The sequence below is a fragment of the Alosa pseudoharengus genome, unplaced genomic scaffold, assembly GCF_046254945.1.
Source record: "Alosa pseudoharengus isolate Yale_2024_CS ecotype anadromous, Long Island Sound unplaced genomic scaffold, YU_APseudo_1.1 YU_APseudo_1.1_scf_2, whole genome shotgun sequence".
Taxonomy (NCBI): Eukaryota; Metazoa; Chordata; class Actinopteri; order Clupeiformes; family Clupeidae; genus Alosa; species Alosa pseudoharengus.
The window spans coordinates 27262571-27280456 of record NW_027468663.1 but is presented as its reverse complement, the minus strand read 5'-3'; the positions used below and the strand labels follow the sequence as shown (position 1 = coordinate 27280456).

Genomic DNA, 17886 nt, shown 5'->3' with positions numbered 1-17886 from the left:
CCTCCGCAGCCTTTGGGGGCAGAGGCGAGCGCCGGCTCCTGCCCCGGGCCTCATTAACATAGAGGCGTTCCTCCAGGGGGAGGGGTGCGGGTCTTCAATAACACGGCCCCTCGCTTTGTTTCCGCACGCTGATTGACACGAGATGGCGGCGCACATTAAATGCCCATCAGGCTCGGCATTAGTTTTGGAAACCGGGGAGCTGGGGACTGCCGAAAGGTCAGCGCTGCCAAATAATGAAGAGAGGGATATCCCTCCCCTCCTCTAGTACGCCCTCGCTCCATCCATTTTAGAAAGAGGAGAGAGAAAAAAACAGCTTCTCCATCTTTCTGTGGATTTTAATAGATATGTATCCCCTAATAAAGGGGATTGGTTTTTGACACGTGGCTGTTAACATAATAACACGTACGCAGGCAAGCCGGGTGCTGGCAGACACATGTCTGGGCCGAGCCGCTCCCCTGAGACACTCCTGCTTCATGTTATTTTGTGTAATTGTGACGCCATGTGTATTTCTCCTCACTCCTGCCTGGTTTAATGTTGCCTTTTTAAGTGATCCCGCATTGTCATAAAGGACAAGAAACAAACGCGTCCATTAATGATGATGAAAAACACTTTAACCATCTCTCTTCGGCTGCTCACTGAGATCCATTTCCACGCCGTGACAGTCCCTGCTGGGGCTTTGGGCAGAGTGGAGTGGAGAGCAGCCCTCCAAATGAGCCCTGTTGTAATCATCATAAACACTCCAAACTATTAACTCCGTTCTGTGGAAAGTGATTCTCTCCAGAACTGTAACCCAAGACCCTTCATGGCACATTTGCTCAAGTGCTCCCTTTTGGCCCTGACATTTAGGTATTTTTATTGATATTGTGCTGCTTTTCATAAAATCATTTATGGGAGATTGCAGCGGGCCATGGAGTGGTTCCTGTGCGGGGAAATGTCACCCGTTTCTCTTCGTCTCTCCTCGTGCACCAACACAGCGCTCTAATTAAGAGTACAGCAGAGAATTAAAGTGAAATTAGCTGTCAGAAGGGCACATTTAAATGAGTGATGTGCCGGCTCAGGCAGTAAACATTTAAATGATATAAATGGCTGTTTAAGTGCACAGCTTAATGTCTGTCAGAGTATAATGTGACACAAGGCAGCAATGACAATCAAGAGTGCGTCACATTCTCATTTGGACACGTTTAGAGCCTTTGTGTCTCAACATCTTTGTGCAAATGAACACAATCGCTGCTTTTATGAGAATCCATAAACGCTCAGTGTGCTCTGCCAGCTAATGAAGGGAGAAACAGCTTGTAGCTTCAGCCTCATCGGGCTCATCAGACAATAACGTGCAAACATGTCTCTCTGCTCTTGTGTTAGAGTGACTCGGTGAATGATTGAGAAGAAACAGAAGACAAGTCCTGCATCATTTATGCTAATTGTCAATCTCTGGGAAACCATTTGTTTTTGTTTCAAGTCAATTTTAGCATCTCCTCCAGACAGAGAAGATATCAAAATGTTGCTTCGGTCTCTTGGGTGTTTGCCTTATCTAGTGTGCATTGTTTATCCATTGCCTATGAAGTTAAACCAAGGTTGCTTTTCTTTGAGTCTTGGAGAGAGTGTGAGTATATGTGTATGCTCTGAATGAACTCTCAGGTATGGGGTGTAATGGGGTGAATACCTTAGAATGTAGGAAATGTTGAGCTATCCCTCAGGCTGTGTCTATACAGACAGGGTACGGCAGCTAAGCAGGTGTAAGGCAGGTAATAACATTATCATAAAAAGCATCCAGTTCCTGAGTGTCCTTATGTGTGTGTTTCTGTGTGTATGTTCTCATTGTAGGCTCTGGAGAGTGAGTTTGTGTCCTGCCAGCTGCACCACTGGATCGACCTCATCTTCGGCTACAAACAGCAGGGCCCCGAGGCTGTGCGGGCGCTCAATGTCTTCTATTACCTGACCTACGAGGGAGCGGTCAACCTCAGCTCCATCAATGACCCCATGCTCAGAGAGGTCTGCCATACACTGCTACCACCAGCACACACCCTCTACACCACCACCACCATCAGCAGTCTGTACTACATGCCTTCAATATCCAGCTTCTTTTCCTTCTGTTTTGTTATATAGATATAAATATATATTTTGTTATGTAAGGGATAATGTATAAAACGGCGGTCATTATTGGGTAAATTAGTCCCGACAGGGCGAACCAGACCCTGACGCGCCAGCGGAGGGGTCTTGTTTCGCCCTGAAGGGACTTATCCCGCTTATTATACGGCTACTTGCCAAAACGAAAAAATAAACTCCACGATATGTCTCTTTACACTTAGGCCTATTTGTTACCGTTTCGTCGTGGCTTTTGCTGAGAAACAAATAGTTCGCAACACACGCTGAACTTGAATCACAATCACATCACTGAACATTCTTTAGAACACAGCTGATCAACAGTCTGCTTTCACTTTTGAAATGCAAGAAGTGACCGGAATACTTGCGGAGTGATATGATCAGCAGCACAAAACCCGTTACCATTGACAGCGGTAATTATATGTTTGCAGCGGTAATTACATGAATTTATTTTACCGTAGAACGTTGGGAAATCCCATTCAAGTCAATGGAGCGTTCTACTTGTCTTGTGAAGAGCCGTGTAATAAATATATATATATTTTTGTAGGGCAGCTGTGGCCTACTGGTTAGCACTTCGGACCTGTAACTGGAGGGTTGCCGGTTCGAACCCCGACCAGTAGGCACGGCTGAAGTGCCCTTGAGCAAGGCACCTAACCCCTCACTGCTCCCCGAGTGCCGCTGTTGATGCAGGCAGCTCACTGCGCCGGGATTAGTGTGTGCCTCACCTCACTGTGTGCTGAGTGTCTTTCACTAATTCAAGGATTGGGTTAAATGCAGAGACTAAATTTCCCTCACGGGATCAAAAGAGTATATATACTTATACTATACTATATAACAAGAGGTGTTGGTAATTCAAGCTAGAAGACAAATCTGTACTCTCCTGGAGTCAATTGTGTGACTATGCATAATTCATGGCGCTCTCTGGCAGCTTAGCCACACTGACATGGTTCCCTGACGGCTGACTAACAGTCAACACTAATGTGCTGCCTCTGGGAGAGCAGCGCTGGGCCTCTTCCTCACTCACGCCCACGCAGATACATCGCCTTCACTCACACACACCAGCAGAGCTCTCACTCACTCCGCTAAAGACACATCACATCACAGCACGCTCATCCCTGCCGTTATACAACAAGAAGCAGATCAAGGCAAACGGTGTCTAAAGAGCTTCACAATTAAGAGCGTTTGGTCTGTGACAGCCAGCTAAAAATGTATTCAGATTAAGAGAATATCTGGAATCCTGTTTGAGTTATTCAATCTTAAACAGAGGACTGGGGCTTTAGAGGGACCTGAGACTGGAGCATGCTCAGGGGGTCTGTCCCAGTGCCCTTCATGCTTGGCGGCTGGACTGAGGTGGAGATGAGGGGGTGGGGCATGGAGCGATGCGGAGCGCCTGATTGATGGCGCCAGTCAGGTCATTCCCATCCAGATGTGCTGAGCCCTCTCCACAGCATGCAGATTCATTACTGCACTCGCTCTCTCTCTCTCGCGCTCTCGCTCTCTCTCGCTGGGTCTATTATCCCGGCCCCTGCCTAATGCCCTCTGCCACTTGCAGCCTCTTTCACACTGAGCTGCCCCCTCTATCAGGGAGCCGATAAATCCACACCGCTGCTATCAAACCCTGGGATGATGTGCGAGCGCTGAATAAAAGCAGGGTGTCAGGGATGCCAGCCTCAGCAGGGCTCTGTGAATTGGCTCTCTGCACGGCTGGCGTGTCCAGATCATCACGTGACGGAGCCCACCTGAGGGACATTTGAGGGCACTCTTTGGCCACTCCTGTGTCACGCCCATCAGCGCTTTGTTTTTAGACTCCATGAATGGCATGAACTACACTGTTTGTTGTTGTTACGATGTTTCTCGGAAGGGCAGTGCTTGTGAAGAGGAGGGGTTGCTTTTGTATGTTTGGTTTGTCTTTTTAAGGTTTATTTTGATACAGCTCTGTACAGCTCTGTCCTGTGCTGGAGGCACTCCCCCCTCCCTTCCTCTCCTCCCCCCTCCCCTCCTCTCCTCCTCTCCCCTCCCCTCCTCTCCTCTCCTCTCCTCTCCTCTCCTCTCCTCTCCTCTCCTCTCCTCTCCTCTCCTCTCCTCTCCTCTCCTCTCCTCTCCTCTCCTCTCCTCTCCCCTCCTCTCCAGACGCAGACGGGAGCTGGGTGAACTGCTCTGCAGGCCGGCTTCAGAGAGCTTCATTAGTTGTATAAACAGACTGGTCGCTGCACCGCCAGCATGTTTGTGCGGAAGTAGGGCTGTGGCAGAGGAGGAAAAGCCTTAGGTTCTGGGCTACATCATACACACACACACACACACACACACACACACACACTCAGAGAGAGAAAGAGGAATGCTTTTCAAAAGCTGGAACGGCATACATATGCGCATACTACTTTCCCTCTTTTTCTCCTTCTCTTTCCCTCTTTCCCTGCCGTGCGCTCTTGTACTTTGTCACACAGACACACACAGACACACACACACACACACACACACAAGGAGAGGCCTGTGGCGTGTCAGACAGTCTGCCAGTATATGTGAGTGTGCTTGGGCTTGGCTGGGCTGGGCTGTGCCAGGGCTGCTCCTGGCTGCTGCACTGCTGCTTTCTGTCACACAGAACCAGACGACTGCAGAACAGAACAGACAAAAGAGAAGAGCGTCGAGCAGTGCACAGGAAAGAGGACAGCCTGGCAGTGCTGCCCTCTCATTTTAGTTGCACCAAAAAACACATGCTGCTGCTAAGTCGCTGTGTGTGTGTGTGTGTGTGTGTGTGTGTGTGTGTGTGTGTCTGTGTGTGTTTGAGAGAGGAGAGAGTGGGAAAACACAGTCCAGACCCATACCATAATTACAGATTAATGACTAATGATTACCATCCTGCAGTGGCTGCTCCATTAAAGAGAGCTCTCCTGCATGCTGCGTGAGCAGAGGCCCTGAGCCCTTCACTCTGCTGCCTCCTCACACACAAACACAAAGCCCCAAACTGACCTTAATTTAGCCCCCTACAGTCACGCCTCACCTTCTCTCATATGCGCAAGGAACCCCATTATGGGAAATAAGAAGATTTGGTCACAGCTTGTTGTACATCCAAATTGCCTTGTCAAGGCCCTGAGTAAATCAGTGAGTGTGGGGCGGCCTGCTTGCCTGGCTGCTGAGGGCTGCTGCTGGCCCTGGTGGAGGGGGGGGAGGGGGGGGGGGGGGTGGCATCATGTAAATGTGTGGAATATAGGGAGAGCTCATCAGACACGGGCCAGCACCCTCCGAGATTGGCTCCATCTTCCCCGCGGCCCGCCACAGGCCGCACCCCCAGAAAGCCCTCTCCTGCCGGCCCTGTAAACGTCAGTGCGGGATTTAATGATGATGGGTTGGGTGCCTGCTAAAGATGCGCCCCTGCATTAGCTTAAGCAAACGGGCTCCAAAACCCAGGGACATGACCTTCAGCTCGCAGATGACAGCCCCTTCACCCATCACCAGCACACATACACACGCACGCTGTTTCTCACGGACACAGGCGCTTCAGCACAGGGCTCTCCCCTCACTTCTGACTGCCAAGGTGGGCCCCTCAGCCCTGATGAGCTGCTCATGAGCTTGATCATGGCGTCGCTGGTTCGTCTCACGGATGGGCTGAAAGATCACTGGCTTTTCCCAGAGGCCGGCCGGCTGTGCCTGTGCTGAGACAAGAGATATGCTGTTTTTGCCATGGGCTAAGTCGTTTTTGCATGACTAAACAGCTCGTCATCTGCTTGTACTGGTTTTGCCCTAATGAGACCAGCAGCAGATTTCCACTCACTTTGTTTCTCTAGACAAGAGAAGCACAGAGAGAGGGAAGGAGGTGGTGGAGTAGAGAAGCATGGGAGATGTAGTCTAAGAGGGATGGAGACTGTGGAGTAGAGAAGCATGGGAGATGTAGTCTAAGAGGGGAGGAGGTGGTGGAGTAGAGAAGCATTGGAGATGTAGTCTAAGAGGGGAGGAGACGGTGGAGTAGAGAAGCATGGGAGATGTACTGTAGTCTAAGAGGGGAGGAAGTGGTGGAGTAGAGAAGAATAATAATAATACATTTTATTTAAAGCGCCTTTCAAGTCACCCAAGGACACTGTACAATAAGAGAAAAGGATATAGGCATAAGAGTAGCATAAAAACATCAAACAGAGACAGTATACAAATAGAGAAGCATTGGAGATGTAGTCTAAAAGGGAAGGAGTGGAGAATAGATGGTGTGCAAGGAATGGAGAGATGAGGAGTAGGAGGTTCAGCATCCAAAAGAAAGAAAAGAAAGGATGGAGAGAGAGCTCTGCAGTCGAGCGCCCCCCACCTCCTGCGGTGGGACAGATAGGAGCGTGGGCTGGCGGAGAGGAGAGTAGTGAGCGGCTCTCTGCTTATTCTCATCCAGGGGAACATCAGGGACGGGGCCACTTACACAGCCAGCGCTCACATGGAAATCCCATCTGCAGGGCCTCCTCACGGCTCTCGTCTGACGCTCACATGGAAAAAGCTTGGTTCTCAGACACTAAACCACATGGACACGTCACAGCACCAACGCTGTAACATTGTCATAGACACACACAGACAGGCTCTCAGACAAACACAGACAAGGACAAACCAACGCACACACACACAAACATGAATGCAGATATATGCCAGCATTGCACACACACGGTCTCTGAACAGTGACCACTCACCTTCTCATCTTTCTACTTCACACACACTCACACTCACCACCTGACTTCATTGCTGTCACTACTGATTTTACTCTTGATCTTTTTTAGATTTCACCCTTATGGAAAACACACGCACGAGTACACTCTCATACACATACACACTCTGCACACACACACGTACACTCTCATACACACACAAACACACATGGGGGCGGTGGTAGTGTAGTGATTAAGGAGATGGGCTAGTGTGCAGTAGCCTGAAAGTTGTGGGTTCAATTCCCGGCTTCCACCGGTGTGCCATTGAGCAAAGCACTTAACCCCAAGTTGCTCCTGGGACAATGTAATTGACATATGTGAGTCACTTTGGACAACAGTGTCTCCTAAATGTAAATGTACACAGAAAAACACTCTCATACACATACACACTCTGCACACATGCACACATCCACTCTCATACACATCCAGTTCATAGACTGCGCACACATGCACAGGTAGAGTGATGTAGTCCAGACCTTGTGAGCTGTGTTCTCAGGTGACATTTATGGTCCTATATCTCTTCATTAGTGCCATCTAACACTCCTAACTTCTGTGTCTACCCCCCCCCATCTCTGTTTCTCTTTCTCTCTCTTTCTCTTTCTCTCTCACTCTCTCTCTTTCTCTTAGGCGGTTGAATCTCAGATCAGGAGCTTTGGACAAACACCCTGTCAGCTACTCATAGAGCCACACCCGCCAAGGAGCTCAGCCATGCAGGTGGTGAGTTACATATGTACAAACTCACTCACTACACACACACACACACACACACACACACACACATATTGTATCTCCACACCCAATGCAGATACACATGCACACTTCCACTCATAATCATACACATGTAGCGCTGTGACTTCAGCACACCCACAGATGCACCCTGTTCCCATGCACACGGACAGTAAGCTCAGCCTGCTCTTGAGAGCATTCTGTCCTCTGGGGTCATCCATCCCCTGGCCCACTCAAACACACACAAGCACTCAAATCTACACTAGGTAATGCTTTCTTACTTGGACACACACACACACACACACACACACTTACACACACACACACACACACACACACACACTTACACACACACACACACACACACACACACACACACACACACACACACACACACACACTCATGCTGTGCTCTGATGACCCCCATCTGCTTAGCCTCAGAGCAGACTCTTTTCTTTTGCCTTCTTTTCCCGCTCTATCATTGGCATCTCCTGGTTGTTATTATTATCCTTTTTTGAGCATCCAAACATGGATCCTACCGGGCTGTTTGAGGCAGAGGAGAAGTGGGATGAAGGACGTGGATTACAAGTGGAAAATGGTTTCTCAGCAGGAGAGGCAGGGGACTAATGGCCCTGATGTGACAAGCTTCCAGGCTTGTGTGTGTGTGTGTGTCTGTGTGTGTGAGAGAGAGAGAGAGAGAGAGAGAGAGAGAGAGAGAGAGAGACAGAAGAGAACAGTATAAATTTCTCTGTCAAGCGACCCCCAGTGTTTGTAGCACTGTGAAGGTATTTGCCATGTGACTGTGCTGCACTCTCCCTCTCCCTTTTCCATCCACACTGAAGCCCTATAAAGAGGCGGCTGGAGGCAGAGGCAGCTCTCAGCAGGCCTACAGTATGTTTTGTGAGGGTCTGGGTTGAAAGTGTTGGTGATTTTTGGCCTCTCCTGGTTTACTGTAACCAGAGCTTTACTGGGCTGGCTTTAGCCATGTCGGGAAACACGTCCCCCACCCCCCCCCCCACCCCCGCCCCCCGCGTACGGCCGCAGTAAAGCCGGCTGCCATGGGCAGAGATAAGAGGTGCAGTGAGATGAAGACCAAACCCCGGCAGGCCAGGAGGTTCCTGCAGGAGGCCAGCCAGCTACTGCAGGAGCCGACCCAACTCCCCACTCTCAGACCTTATGAGAGCCACTGGACTGACAGAGCAGCGCACGTGACGCGTGATGAATACTGTGCCTTCCCAGTGCTCATCAGTTTTCGGAGAGCTGTGAGCATTTTTAGATGGAGCTCTTATGAGCCTTTACACTTCTTTTGCCTAGTAAGCACAGGGAATATAATTAGATCTACATAAAGAGTGTGTATTCGGTTAGTTTCTTCTCCTCTTCTGAATCATTTAGTCTCTGCCTGCATTCTTCGACTTGTAGGCGAGGCAGACGAGAAAGTGCTTACTACAGCAGTAATGATGAAACTGCCACTTTTTATTAATTAAATTTGATAGTAGCCAAGTAGCCAGAAAAGCATTGTTATTAGAAGGCTACTTGTGTAGAGCGTAGCAGGCTTTTGTGTGTGAAATCAAATGAAATCCCTACTTCAGTTCTGCCATCTTTACACTTGAAAATGTATGCAGTGCAGTGGAGGGGCAGATGCATGCACACATTGCACTAGTTCAGATACAGGGTACATATAGGGGTTTGGTTAGATCAAGGAGGATTTCCTATGGTTTGTCTAGCATGTTATGCTTTGAATCCTAATATCACGTCAGCACTCCACAGGCCATTTTGATCCCAAACGCTCTGTCACCCATGTGCGTTCACCATCATTGTTTATGTGGTTTGAAGTCATTTGTCACATTTGATTGTACTGCTTTGAGTTCAGTGGGAGTGTGTATGTGAGTCTGCTCTGATTCCCATGACGCAGCTCTTCCTGTTTTCTTCTCTGGTCCCTGTAGCCTCTTCCCTGCGCTTCCCATCCATCTCTCTCAGTGTCTCATCCTCAGTGTCCATCTCTCTCACTCACCCCTGCTGACTCGTCCACAGTGTCCATCTCTCACTCACCCCTTCTCACTCGTCCTCAGTGTCCATCTCTCTCACTCACCCCTGCTCACTCATCCTCAGTGTCCCGTTTCTCTTGGCTTTGTTTGTCTCCCTCTCACCTGGTTGACCTCTCCGCAGTCCCTTCACTCGTTCGTTCTTTCCTCTGTCTCTCTCACTCGTTCGTTCTCTCTCTGTCTTTCTCTCACTCGTGCTTTCTCTTTCCTCTGTCTTTCTCTCACTGTAATGACTTTGTCAGAAGCACTATGTGGCTGTCAGACTTGAGGATTTGGCTCTATGTGCTTTTGACATAAAGCATAGACATCATCATTTTAACACACACACGCACACGTACACACACACACACACACACACACACACACACACACACACACACACACACACAAGTACACACGCATACCCTTTTAGGTACTTGAACAAGAATCCTTATGGGCCAGTGGAGGTCATGAGCACCACAGAAGGACAACCTTTGGCATGAGTCCTGCACCAGATATGCAGCCAGCGTTCACTTCCTATTTTCCAACACAGTACATTTCAGCCCTTAATATCATCTGTTTACCCAGGGCATTCAGATGTTTGAACTAGTGTCTTGGTAACACGTGCACACACACACTCACACACTTTCTGTATTACCATCTTGTTGATGTAATTTCACAGATTTATATCAAAGTCATAAGCATAGCAGAATTGTTTTGCTGTCAGTGGAAGTTTCTGCATCGTTCAATGGCCGACAGTCTGTTTGAGCTGCACATCATATTCATTTGGGAACAAATAGCTCAGAACGTAGCAGCAGGCCAGACGCATCCATCCCATCGTGCGCGGTTGCGTGAGGCCAGCCAGTGATTACCCACTGCTGTTGCTTCTTAATCCTCCCGTGGTAAGAGATCTCTCTTTGAATGTCAAACTGGGAAGTGCACTTGATGGTTGACTGACTTCAGGACTGTGCAATCATGTCGGGTTTTTTTAAAGCTCCTGTTAGTGCTGCTCTGCTCCGTGCGCTGCTCCCCACTGCTCCCCACTGCTCCCCCCTCTGCTCCTCAGGGCCTGCTGTGCTCCTCATGTCACCGCGCCGCTTGCAGCATCAGTGCTCTTGTGATGAGGTCATCATTACGAGACGGTTTTGGCTGCACCGGTGTCATTTGGAGCATGGCAACGCACTCCTCCTGCTCTTGGCGTCGTCCGTGCTTGAGCTTCTCTTCTGCTGGCTTCCTAACTTGCGTTTCTCTTCACCTCTCCTCCATCCTCCCTCCATCCTCCCTTCCCTCCTTCCCTCCCTCACCCCCACCCCTCCCGTCTGTGTGTGCGCGTGGCTCCCCCTGTCTCTCCCGGTCATCGGTCTCAACAGTATCTCCTCCTGCAGACACCGCTGATGTTCACAGAGCAGATGCAGCAGGACGTCATCATGGTGCTGAAGTTCCCCTCCAACTCCCCGGTCACCCATGTGGCGGCCAACACCCAGCCCGGCCTGGCCAACCCCGCCATCATCACCGTCACCGCCAACCGCCTCTTCTCCGTCAACAAGTGGCATGGCCTCACCGGTGAGTCTCAGCACATGTAGAGGAAGAGCGTCAAGTGCACTCTGAACATTCCTATGGGCACCACAAAACACTACTGACATCAAGTGCACTCTGAACATTCCTATGGGCACCACAAAACACTACTGACATCAACTAAGATATGTTTTATATGTGAAGTATTATACACACTCAGCTCAGCTACTTAGCTACTTCCTGTATGCTCACCCAAATCTTCCAAACAGACACTGAAGAGATGGATGGATGGATGGATGGATGGAGGGATGGATGCAGGGATGGAGGGATGGATGGAGGGATGGATGGATGGAGGGATGTCTATCTTGAGAGAGAGTTGAGTGTGTGCTGGTGTGTTGTGGTGTGGAGAGCCCGTCTGTCGGCTGACCTGGGAAGTCACTCACGTCTGAGGCGCTCAGGCAGCTCTGGGCCTGCGAGCTCAGAATAAAATGTGACACTTCCACTGGTCAGCATTAGGGTTCCTGTCCACTCTCATCAGTCAGGGCTCACTCCCGCTCCTGCTCCTCTTTATTTAGTTTACGTCAATCCATCTGCATGGGCAAGCCCCCGGGCCATCCACCAGAGGGGGGGGGGAGTGGAAGCCAGCATCAAGGCATGGAGCATATGAGGAGCCTTTCTGATTCCCCTTTTGAGCTCATGTAACTGTGGAGGAGGCTGGAAGGGCTGCTTTCTGCGCTGCTTGAAATTGCTTCACCACTCCCTGTTCGGCTATTCTCTGGGATGTCTGAAGCCTAATTGACAGCGTACAGCTAGAGTTCACATGAGAGCTCATATTATAGTCCCAGTTGTAACGCCTTTTATTTGTAGTCTGGCCCACTGTCTCACACACACGCACACACACTTGCAGGTCAGCGATGGCGGGAGTTGTTCCATGGCGCTCCTATATTGATGGTGTTTATTTCAGCAGTAGGATGTGTCCCAAGTGCTTGAGCAGTGTGTGCTGTGGTTGGCGGGCAGCTTTTCCTCTGGGTCTCCGTTGGATGGAACACAAATTCTCTCTGATAGTTCAGCAGCGCAGGAAATGACTTTTTAGCATCCTTCATAAATAAGACACCCCCTCCCCAACAGGCCACATGACTACAGTATTAATACCATTTCTCATTCTCTCTCTCTCTCTCTCCACCACTCTCTCTGCAGGTCATCAAGGCTCTTCTGTTCAAGATCAGCAGTACCAGCTGCCAGTGGAGATCGACCCTCTGATAGGTCAGTTTCTTGTCTGTCATTGCCATGACGACAGCCCTGGGTGGAGATTGCTGTTGTTTTTCACCCAAACTGCCAGGCGCACTTGCCACTACGGCACGAGGCATTTGCATGCAAATTGGAATGCAATGAGCTGTGGCTTACCCTGTATTTCATCATTTCTCCCTCCCTTCCTCCCTCTCTCTCTCTCTTTCTCTCTCTCTCCCTCTCTCTCTCTCTCTCCTTCTCTTCTCCTCTTCACCCTCTCTTTAATGTGACTCAGTGAAGAGTGTGTGTGTCAGGCAGATGAATATGAATGGTGTAATAATGTGTGGAGCTGAGCGTTGTGCTCCGTGCCTGCTGTCAGGACAATATGGCCTCCTGTGCCACAGCTCCCTGGACGCTCACCGCTCCGACTTGTTGATGAGAGGACACGAACAAAGGAGAAAAAAGAAACATAGAGAACCCCCTGTTTTTATCCATAGTGATTTTATCTCTCTTTTTGAAATTGCTAAATGATCCATTTCTACAATAATTAAAGGCACACTATGCAACATTTTCACCTTTATGAAACTTATTTGATAGTAAACAAACTTGTAATAGGCAAATCGTTCACCTAGCATAGCTGGACATAGTTTTTGCCTGTTGGTACTCCTAAGTCACGAGAATTTTGCTATTTATAATAGCAGAGTAACATATAAATACATCGCGATTCTAGAGGGAGCTCTAAACTCGCCAAAAATACCTAAATCTGCATAGTGTACCTTTAAGAGCTACAATATATCTCAGAAATTCAGGTTGCAAATCGTATAAATAGGTTCACCATTGATTAAAGGATGGAAATCATGGAGATCATGCTAAGAACGATCAGAATGGACTCAAACTGACCTCAACAACCCCATGGACATTACAGTATATGGTATTGTTTGTTCTTCCTCCATCTTGCCCTCCCCCTCCCATCTTTCCTCCGCATCAGTAGGAAGGTCCAGGATTCTTGTGCCTGTCCTCTCACCCCTTTCTCCCCTTTTATGGACCTCCCGCTCAGACTGTGGTCATGTGACCTCTCCCCGTCCACATCTGCTCTAGCCCTCCTTCAACACCAGACCCACTGGCAGTCCACTCAGTAGCCTCTGCTCAGAGTTGCGGCTGGCCTGCACCACTAGCTGCTGTTCATTGTTAGTGGATTGTGTTTTGTTATAAAATGTTCACTGGCCAGTGGTGCTTTAAAGCGTCTCAGCCTCATTGGATGGCTGTGTGTTCTATAGGTGTGATGTTCTCCTGCTCTCAACCAGAGTTTTAGTCTGTCATGTAGTTTGTGTGTGTGAAAGTGTTTTATGGGAGGGGAGGGGAGGGGGGGGGGGTGGGTGGAGAGGGATGGATGGCTGTCGTAGCTGAGCCAGTGTTGGGTGTGTGGCTCTGAGGTTCCTGTGTGGTGGCTGGTGGTTAAGGCCACAGATGTGTGGGTGCTATTGACTGGCCCTAATGAGGATTTGAAGAGTGTGTAATGATATGCTGTCAGCAGGTGTGGACACGCTCCCAGCCAATCAATACGCTGGCTCCTAAGTGGTGCGCACTAGAAGGAATTGATTAGGTTTTCATGCACTGGTAAAGGAGTGAGGGAGCGAGAGGGGCAGCTCTGAGTCCTGAGGAGAGGAGTGAGGGAGCGAGAGGGGCAGCTCTGAGTCCTGAGGAGAGGAGTGAGGGAGCGAGAGGGGCAGCTCTGAGTCCTGAGGAGAGGAGTGAGGGAGCGAGAGGGGCAGCTCTGAGTGCTGAGGAGAGGAGTGAGGGAGCGAGAGGGGCAGCTCTGAGTCCTGAGGAGAGGATGGATGGTGGAGAGAGGGTGGGAACAGAGAAGACGGGAGGCTGTGAGATATCGTCCGACTCTGAAGCCTGTCATGTGAGCGGAATGTTAGTTTGTTTCAAGGGTTAAGGTTTAAGCTGAATATGTCAGTGTTGTATTTATAGTCGTCTTACTCAGTGGTTGTCCAGGACAGGTCTCTGCTCTATTCTGCCTAATTTCTGGTTCTCCGTGAGAAACATGACATATCCTCTTTGTGTACGAGTGCGCCATTTTTCTTTTCTTCCTCAAAAAGTGTCATCTCTGTATTTATGCAGCCTACATTCCTTGGTAGGCTAACTTTAAACACTGTAAATTCTAACTGACTGCTAGGACAGCTTGGTGTTCCTGTGTGTGTGTGTGTGCGTGTGTGTGTGTGTGTGTGTGTGTGTGTGTGTGTGTGTGTGTGCGTGCGTGTGCGTGTGTTTGGATGGAATAGGCCACTGGTGTGTGTCATGGTGTCTCTCACCTGTTTCTAAATGTTTTTTGTGCTGCTGTGTGTGTGTGTGTGTGTGTCGTTGTCTAGAGGAGTAAAACACTCATGGGTTGTTCCTTCCCTTTGGCATGCCACCGTATGCAGTGGTCACTCTTTCCCCTCTCCCTCTCCCTGCCTCATGTTCCATCTCCGTATCTGAACCTCTCTCTGACCGTCTCTCTGTTCTCTTTTGCCTCCTAACTTGCGACTCAGCAGTTTGCGGCCGAGTCCTTTATTTACGGCGGCGGGGTGGGGGTCTCGGGCACTGCTCTCATGGAGAGCTGGGCTCCTGCGGCCGGCGCTGGCTGTGAGAAGGAGGGCCTCTCCCGGCGTGTGAGTCGGAGAGCGCGAGGAAGCGCTCCGTCGTTAGGGTAGTTTATGTGCTCAGCCACAAATCACGCCTGTGTGAAAATCATAAATGCCCACCGCCGGCAACCTCATATTTTTTGTTGTAAGGGTTTAACGTCCGTTTCAGTGTTGGAGAGAAGTGGGAGTAAAATTCATGACATTCTCTTTCTTTTTTCAGTCGAAAAGCTGCTCACTCTCAAACATTCCCTGGGTCTGTCCACCCCCCCCACCCCCCCCCACACATTTGTCAGCTTACCTTCATTCCTCTCCTTCTGTCCTGCTTCCCCACGTCTGTGGCTGTGCTCGGCCTGCTCCACTCCTTCACCACCAACCGTTCCGCACACACACGCCAACACTACAGAGGCTTTTTGTCAACTTCACGTTGTGTACAATGAGTCTGTCTTGATGAAAGATTGATTTCTATGAGAACTCTTTTCTCCTATAGCTGCTCTGTTCATTTCCCCTCTTTCTACCGTTATTCTCTCGTTCAATCTGTTCTCTAAAGAAGCACAGCTCTAGTTGTACTGCCCTTTTATAGGAGACTTCTGTCAAGCTGATCCCTCGTCTGTGTCTGTCTGTCTGTCTGTCTGTCTGTCTGTCTGTCTGTCTGTCTGTCTGTCTGTCTGTCTGTCTGTCTGTTTGTCTGTGCGTTGCTAACGATGGCTCTCCTTCTCTGTGCCGGTCTCTCAGCCAGTAACGTGGGCACTCACCGGCGGCAGATCTCCGACCTGCTGGACCAGAGTATCCAGGTCCACTCCCAGTGCTTCACCATCACCGCTGACAACCGCTTCATCCTGCTCTGTGGCTTCTGGGACAAGAGCTTCCGCGTCTACTCCACGGACTCAGGTAACCACGGCGACCCAAGCCTCGGACTGGCGGGGGAGGGGGCGGTGGCGCGGGGATGGTGTTTGGGGGCGAGAGGTCACGAATGAGCCCCGCGCGTTTGAGACAGCTCCATTTCACACGTGTGCACACACACCACACACACACACACACACACACCTTTTTTCTTCACACTCCCCTGTGAGTACACTGCGTCCACCCATCTACACATCTACATGGGGCCCACACAATTCAATTTCAGAGGGCAAGGATCTCATTGTGAGACAGATGGAAGGCTGGAAAGAGAAACAGAGAATAGAGCCGAGAGGCTAATGGAGAAATAGGGCTCTGTGTGTGTGTGTGTGTGTGTGTGTGTGTGTGTGTGTGTGTGTGTGTGTGTGTGTGTGTGTGTGTGTGTGTGTATGTGTGTGTGTGTGTGGGGGGGGGGGGGGGGGTTGAGGCTGTGCCATGCTCAATGTAGTGTAGTGTAGTGTAGTGTATGTGCTGTATATGGGAGCATATGGGGGTATGTTTGAGTAGGGGTTACACTGGCACACTGAGCAGTTTATCTTATCATTAAGAGCTGATGGGCCGGCTCTGTGTCAATCAGCCACTGATTGCATTAGTGTGCTGTTGGTCTGGCCGGGCCTCACGTTCATTGCCTTTGTATAGTGCCCATAGAAAACAATGCTGCTCCAGTGTAGCCACTGAGACTACTGACTTAGCCACGGAGTTTCCAGTGGTGTGGAGGATATTGCCAAATATCTAACGGTTGCGTTGAATCATTTGGACTGTGTGAGTTTGGCTCTGGTGTGTGTCCTACAGCCGTGTGGAGGTGTTGTCTAAACAGAACAGTAGCAGTAATTAAGCCAGCACAGCGGGAGCAGACTTCTCCCTGTCACTCACTGGGGCTCGCTGGGCTCGCTGGGCTGCTGGGCTGCTGTTGGGTTGGGCTGGGTTATGTTCGACAGCACAGAGCAGCGCAGAGCAGAGCTCACAGCCCAGTGTGTGGCTACAGCTCCTGCACTACAGAGCTACTAATTATCAGACTGATGTTGATGCACAGAAATAAATGTCATCTGCAGCACTGGAGTTGGCAATGAAAATATACACACACTGACCATTGAGGTCAGCACATTCACATACACACACACACACATGCACACTGTTATGCCATCATATAGACAGGCATACAAGCCCCTTACTTCAGCCTGCAATCTGACAGCAATTACCACGCACACATACAGAGAGAAAGAAAGACAGAGAGACCCATGAACAGGACACACACCACACACACACACACACCACACACACCACACACACACACACACACACACACACACACACACACAATTCTCAAGACCAAATATTTACACTCCTGTAAAAATCAGTCTGTGATGTGTGTAGACTGGTTAACAGATAGCAGACGCCTTCCAAAGTCTCGCACCACTTCATATAGGAGTTCTTCACATAGCAGCAGTCTGAGTGCGTGCGTGCATGCGTGTGTGTGTGTTGTATGCTATTTCAATTTAATAGCTGGGTATTTCATGACCTTTGTTTCTTCCCAGAGGTCAGTTAAATTGGTTTGCAAATAATATATAATCTTATTTGTGAGTTAAATTTATATGATAAGATTTCAGTTATATACTCTGATGTAATTGCTAGCATTTCCCCAGATGTAATTATAATGTAAAATATGAATATCACCTTCCTGTCCTTTACTGTTGTACTGCGCTAGAGGCATCTGTACAACAGGAGGATATTGGTTCCAGTCTAGCAGCCATAAATTGCTCTAATGAATTAATCATGTGTGACAATATTAGTGAATTACATTATGCTTCAATATTTCAAATGTTTTGTTGTAATCTTTAAATGCCAGACCCCTGCAGTAGCTTAACATAGGGTGTGTGGTTAACATAGGGTGTGTGGTTAACATAGGGTGTGTGTTTTCTGACAGGGAAACTCACTCAAATTGTGTTTGGCCATCGGGACGTGGTGACGTGTCTGGCGCGCTCCGAGTCCTACATCGGGGGCGACTGCTACATGCTGTCCGGCTCCAGGGACGCCACCCTGCTGCTCTGGTACTGGAACGGCAAGCACAACAGCATCGGAGAGAACCCTGGAAGTAAG

The 17886-nt window shown here is 49.4% G+C and overlaps 1 protein-coding gene across 6 annotated transcripts in view; it reads left to right on the top strand.

Moving 5' to 3' along the window:
- Nucleotides 1-17886, top strand: part of lrba (LPS-responsive vesicle trafficking, beach and anchor containing) — a 205339-nt gene that overhangs the window by 173783 nt on the left and 13670 nt on the right. For 5 of the 6 annotated variants that reach the window (XM_076294354.1, XM_076294353.1, XM_076294352.1 and 2 more), the window contains 6 exons: nucleotides 1822-1989; nucleotides 7401-7490; nucleotides 10906-11083; nucleotides 12233-12298; nucleotides 15625-15780; nucleotides 17714-17881. In XM_076294354.1, coding sequence (XP_076150469.1) covers nucleotides 1822-1989; nucleotides 7401-7490; nucleotides 10906-11083; nucleotides 12233-12298; nucleotides 15625-15780; nucleotides 17714-17881 — 826 coding nt within the window. The remainder of the gene's footprint in view (nucleotides 1-1821; nucleotides 1990-7400; nucleotides 7491-10905; nucleotides 11084-12232; nucleotides 12299-15624; nucleotides 15781-17713; nucleotides 17882-17886) is intronic. The other variant, XM_076294355.1, reaches the window with a different exon arrangement.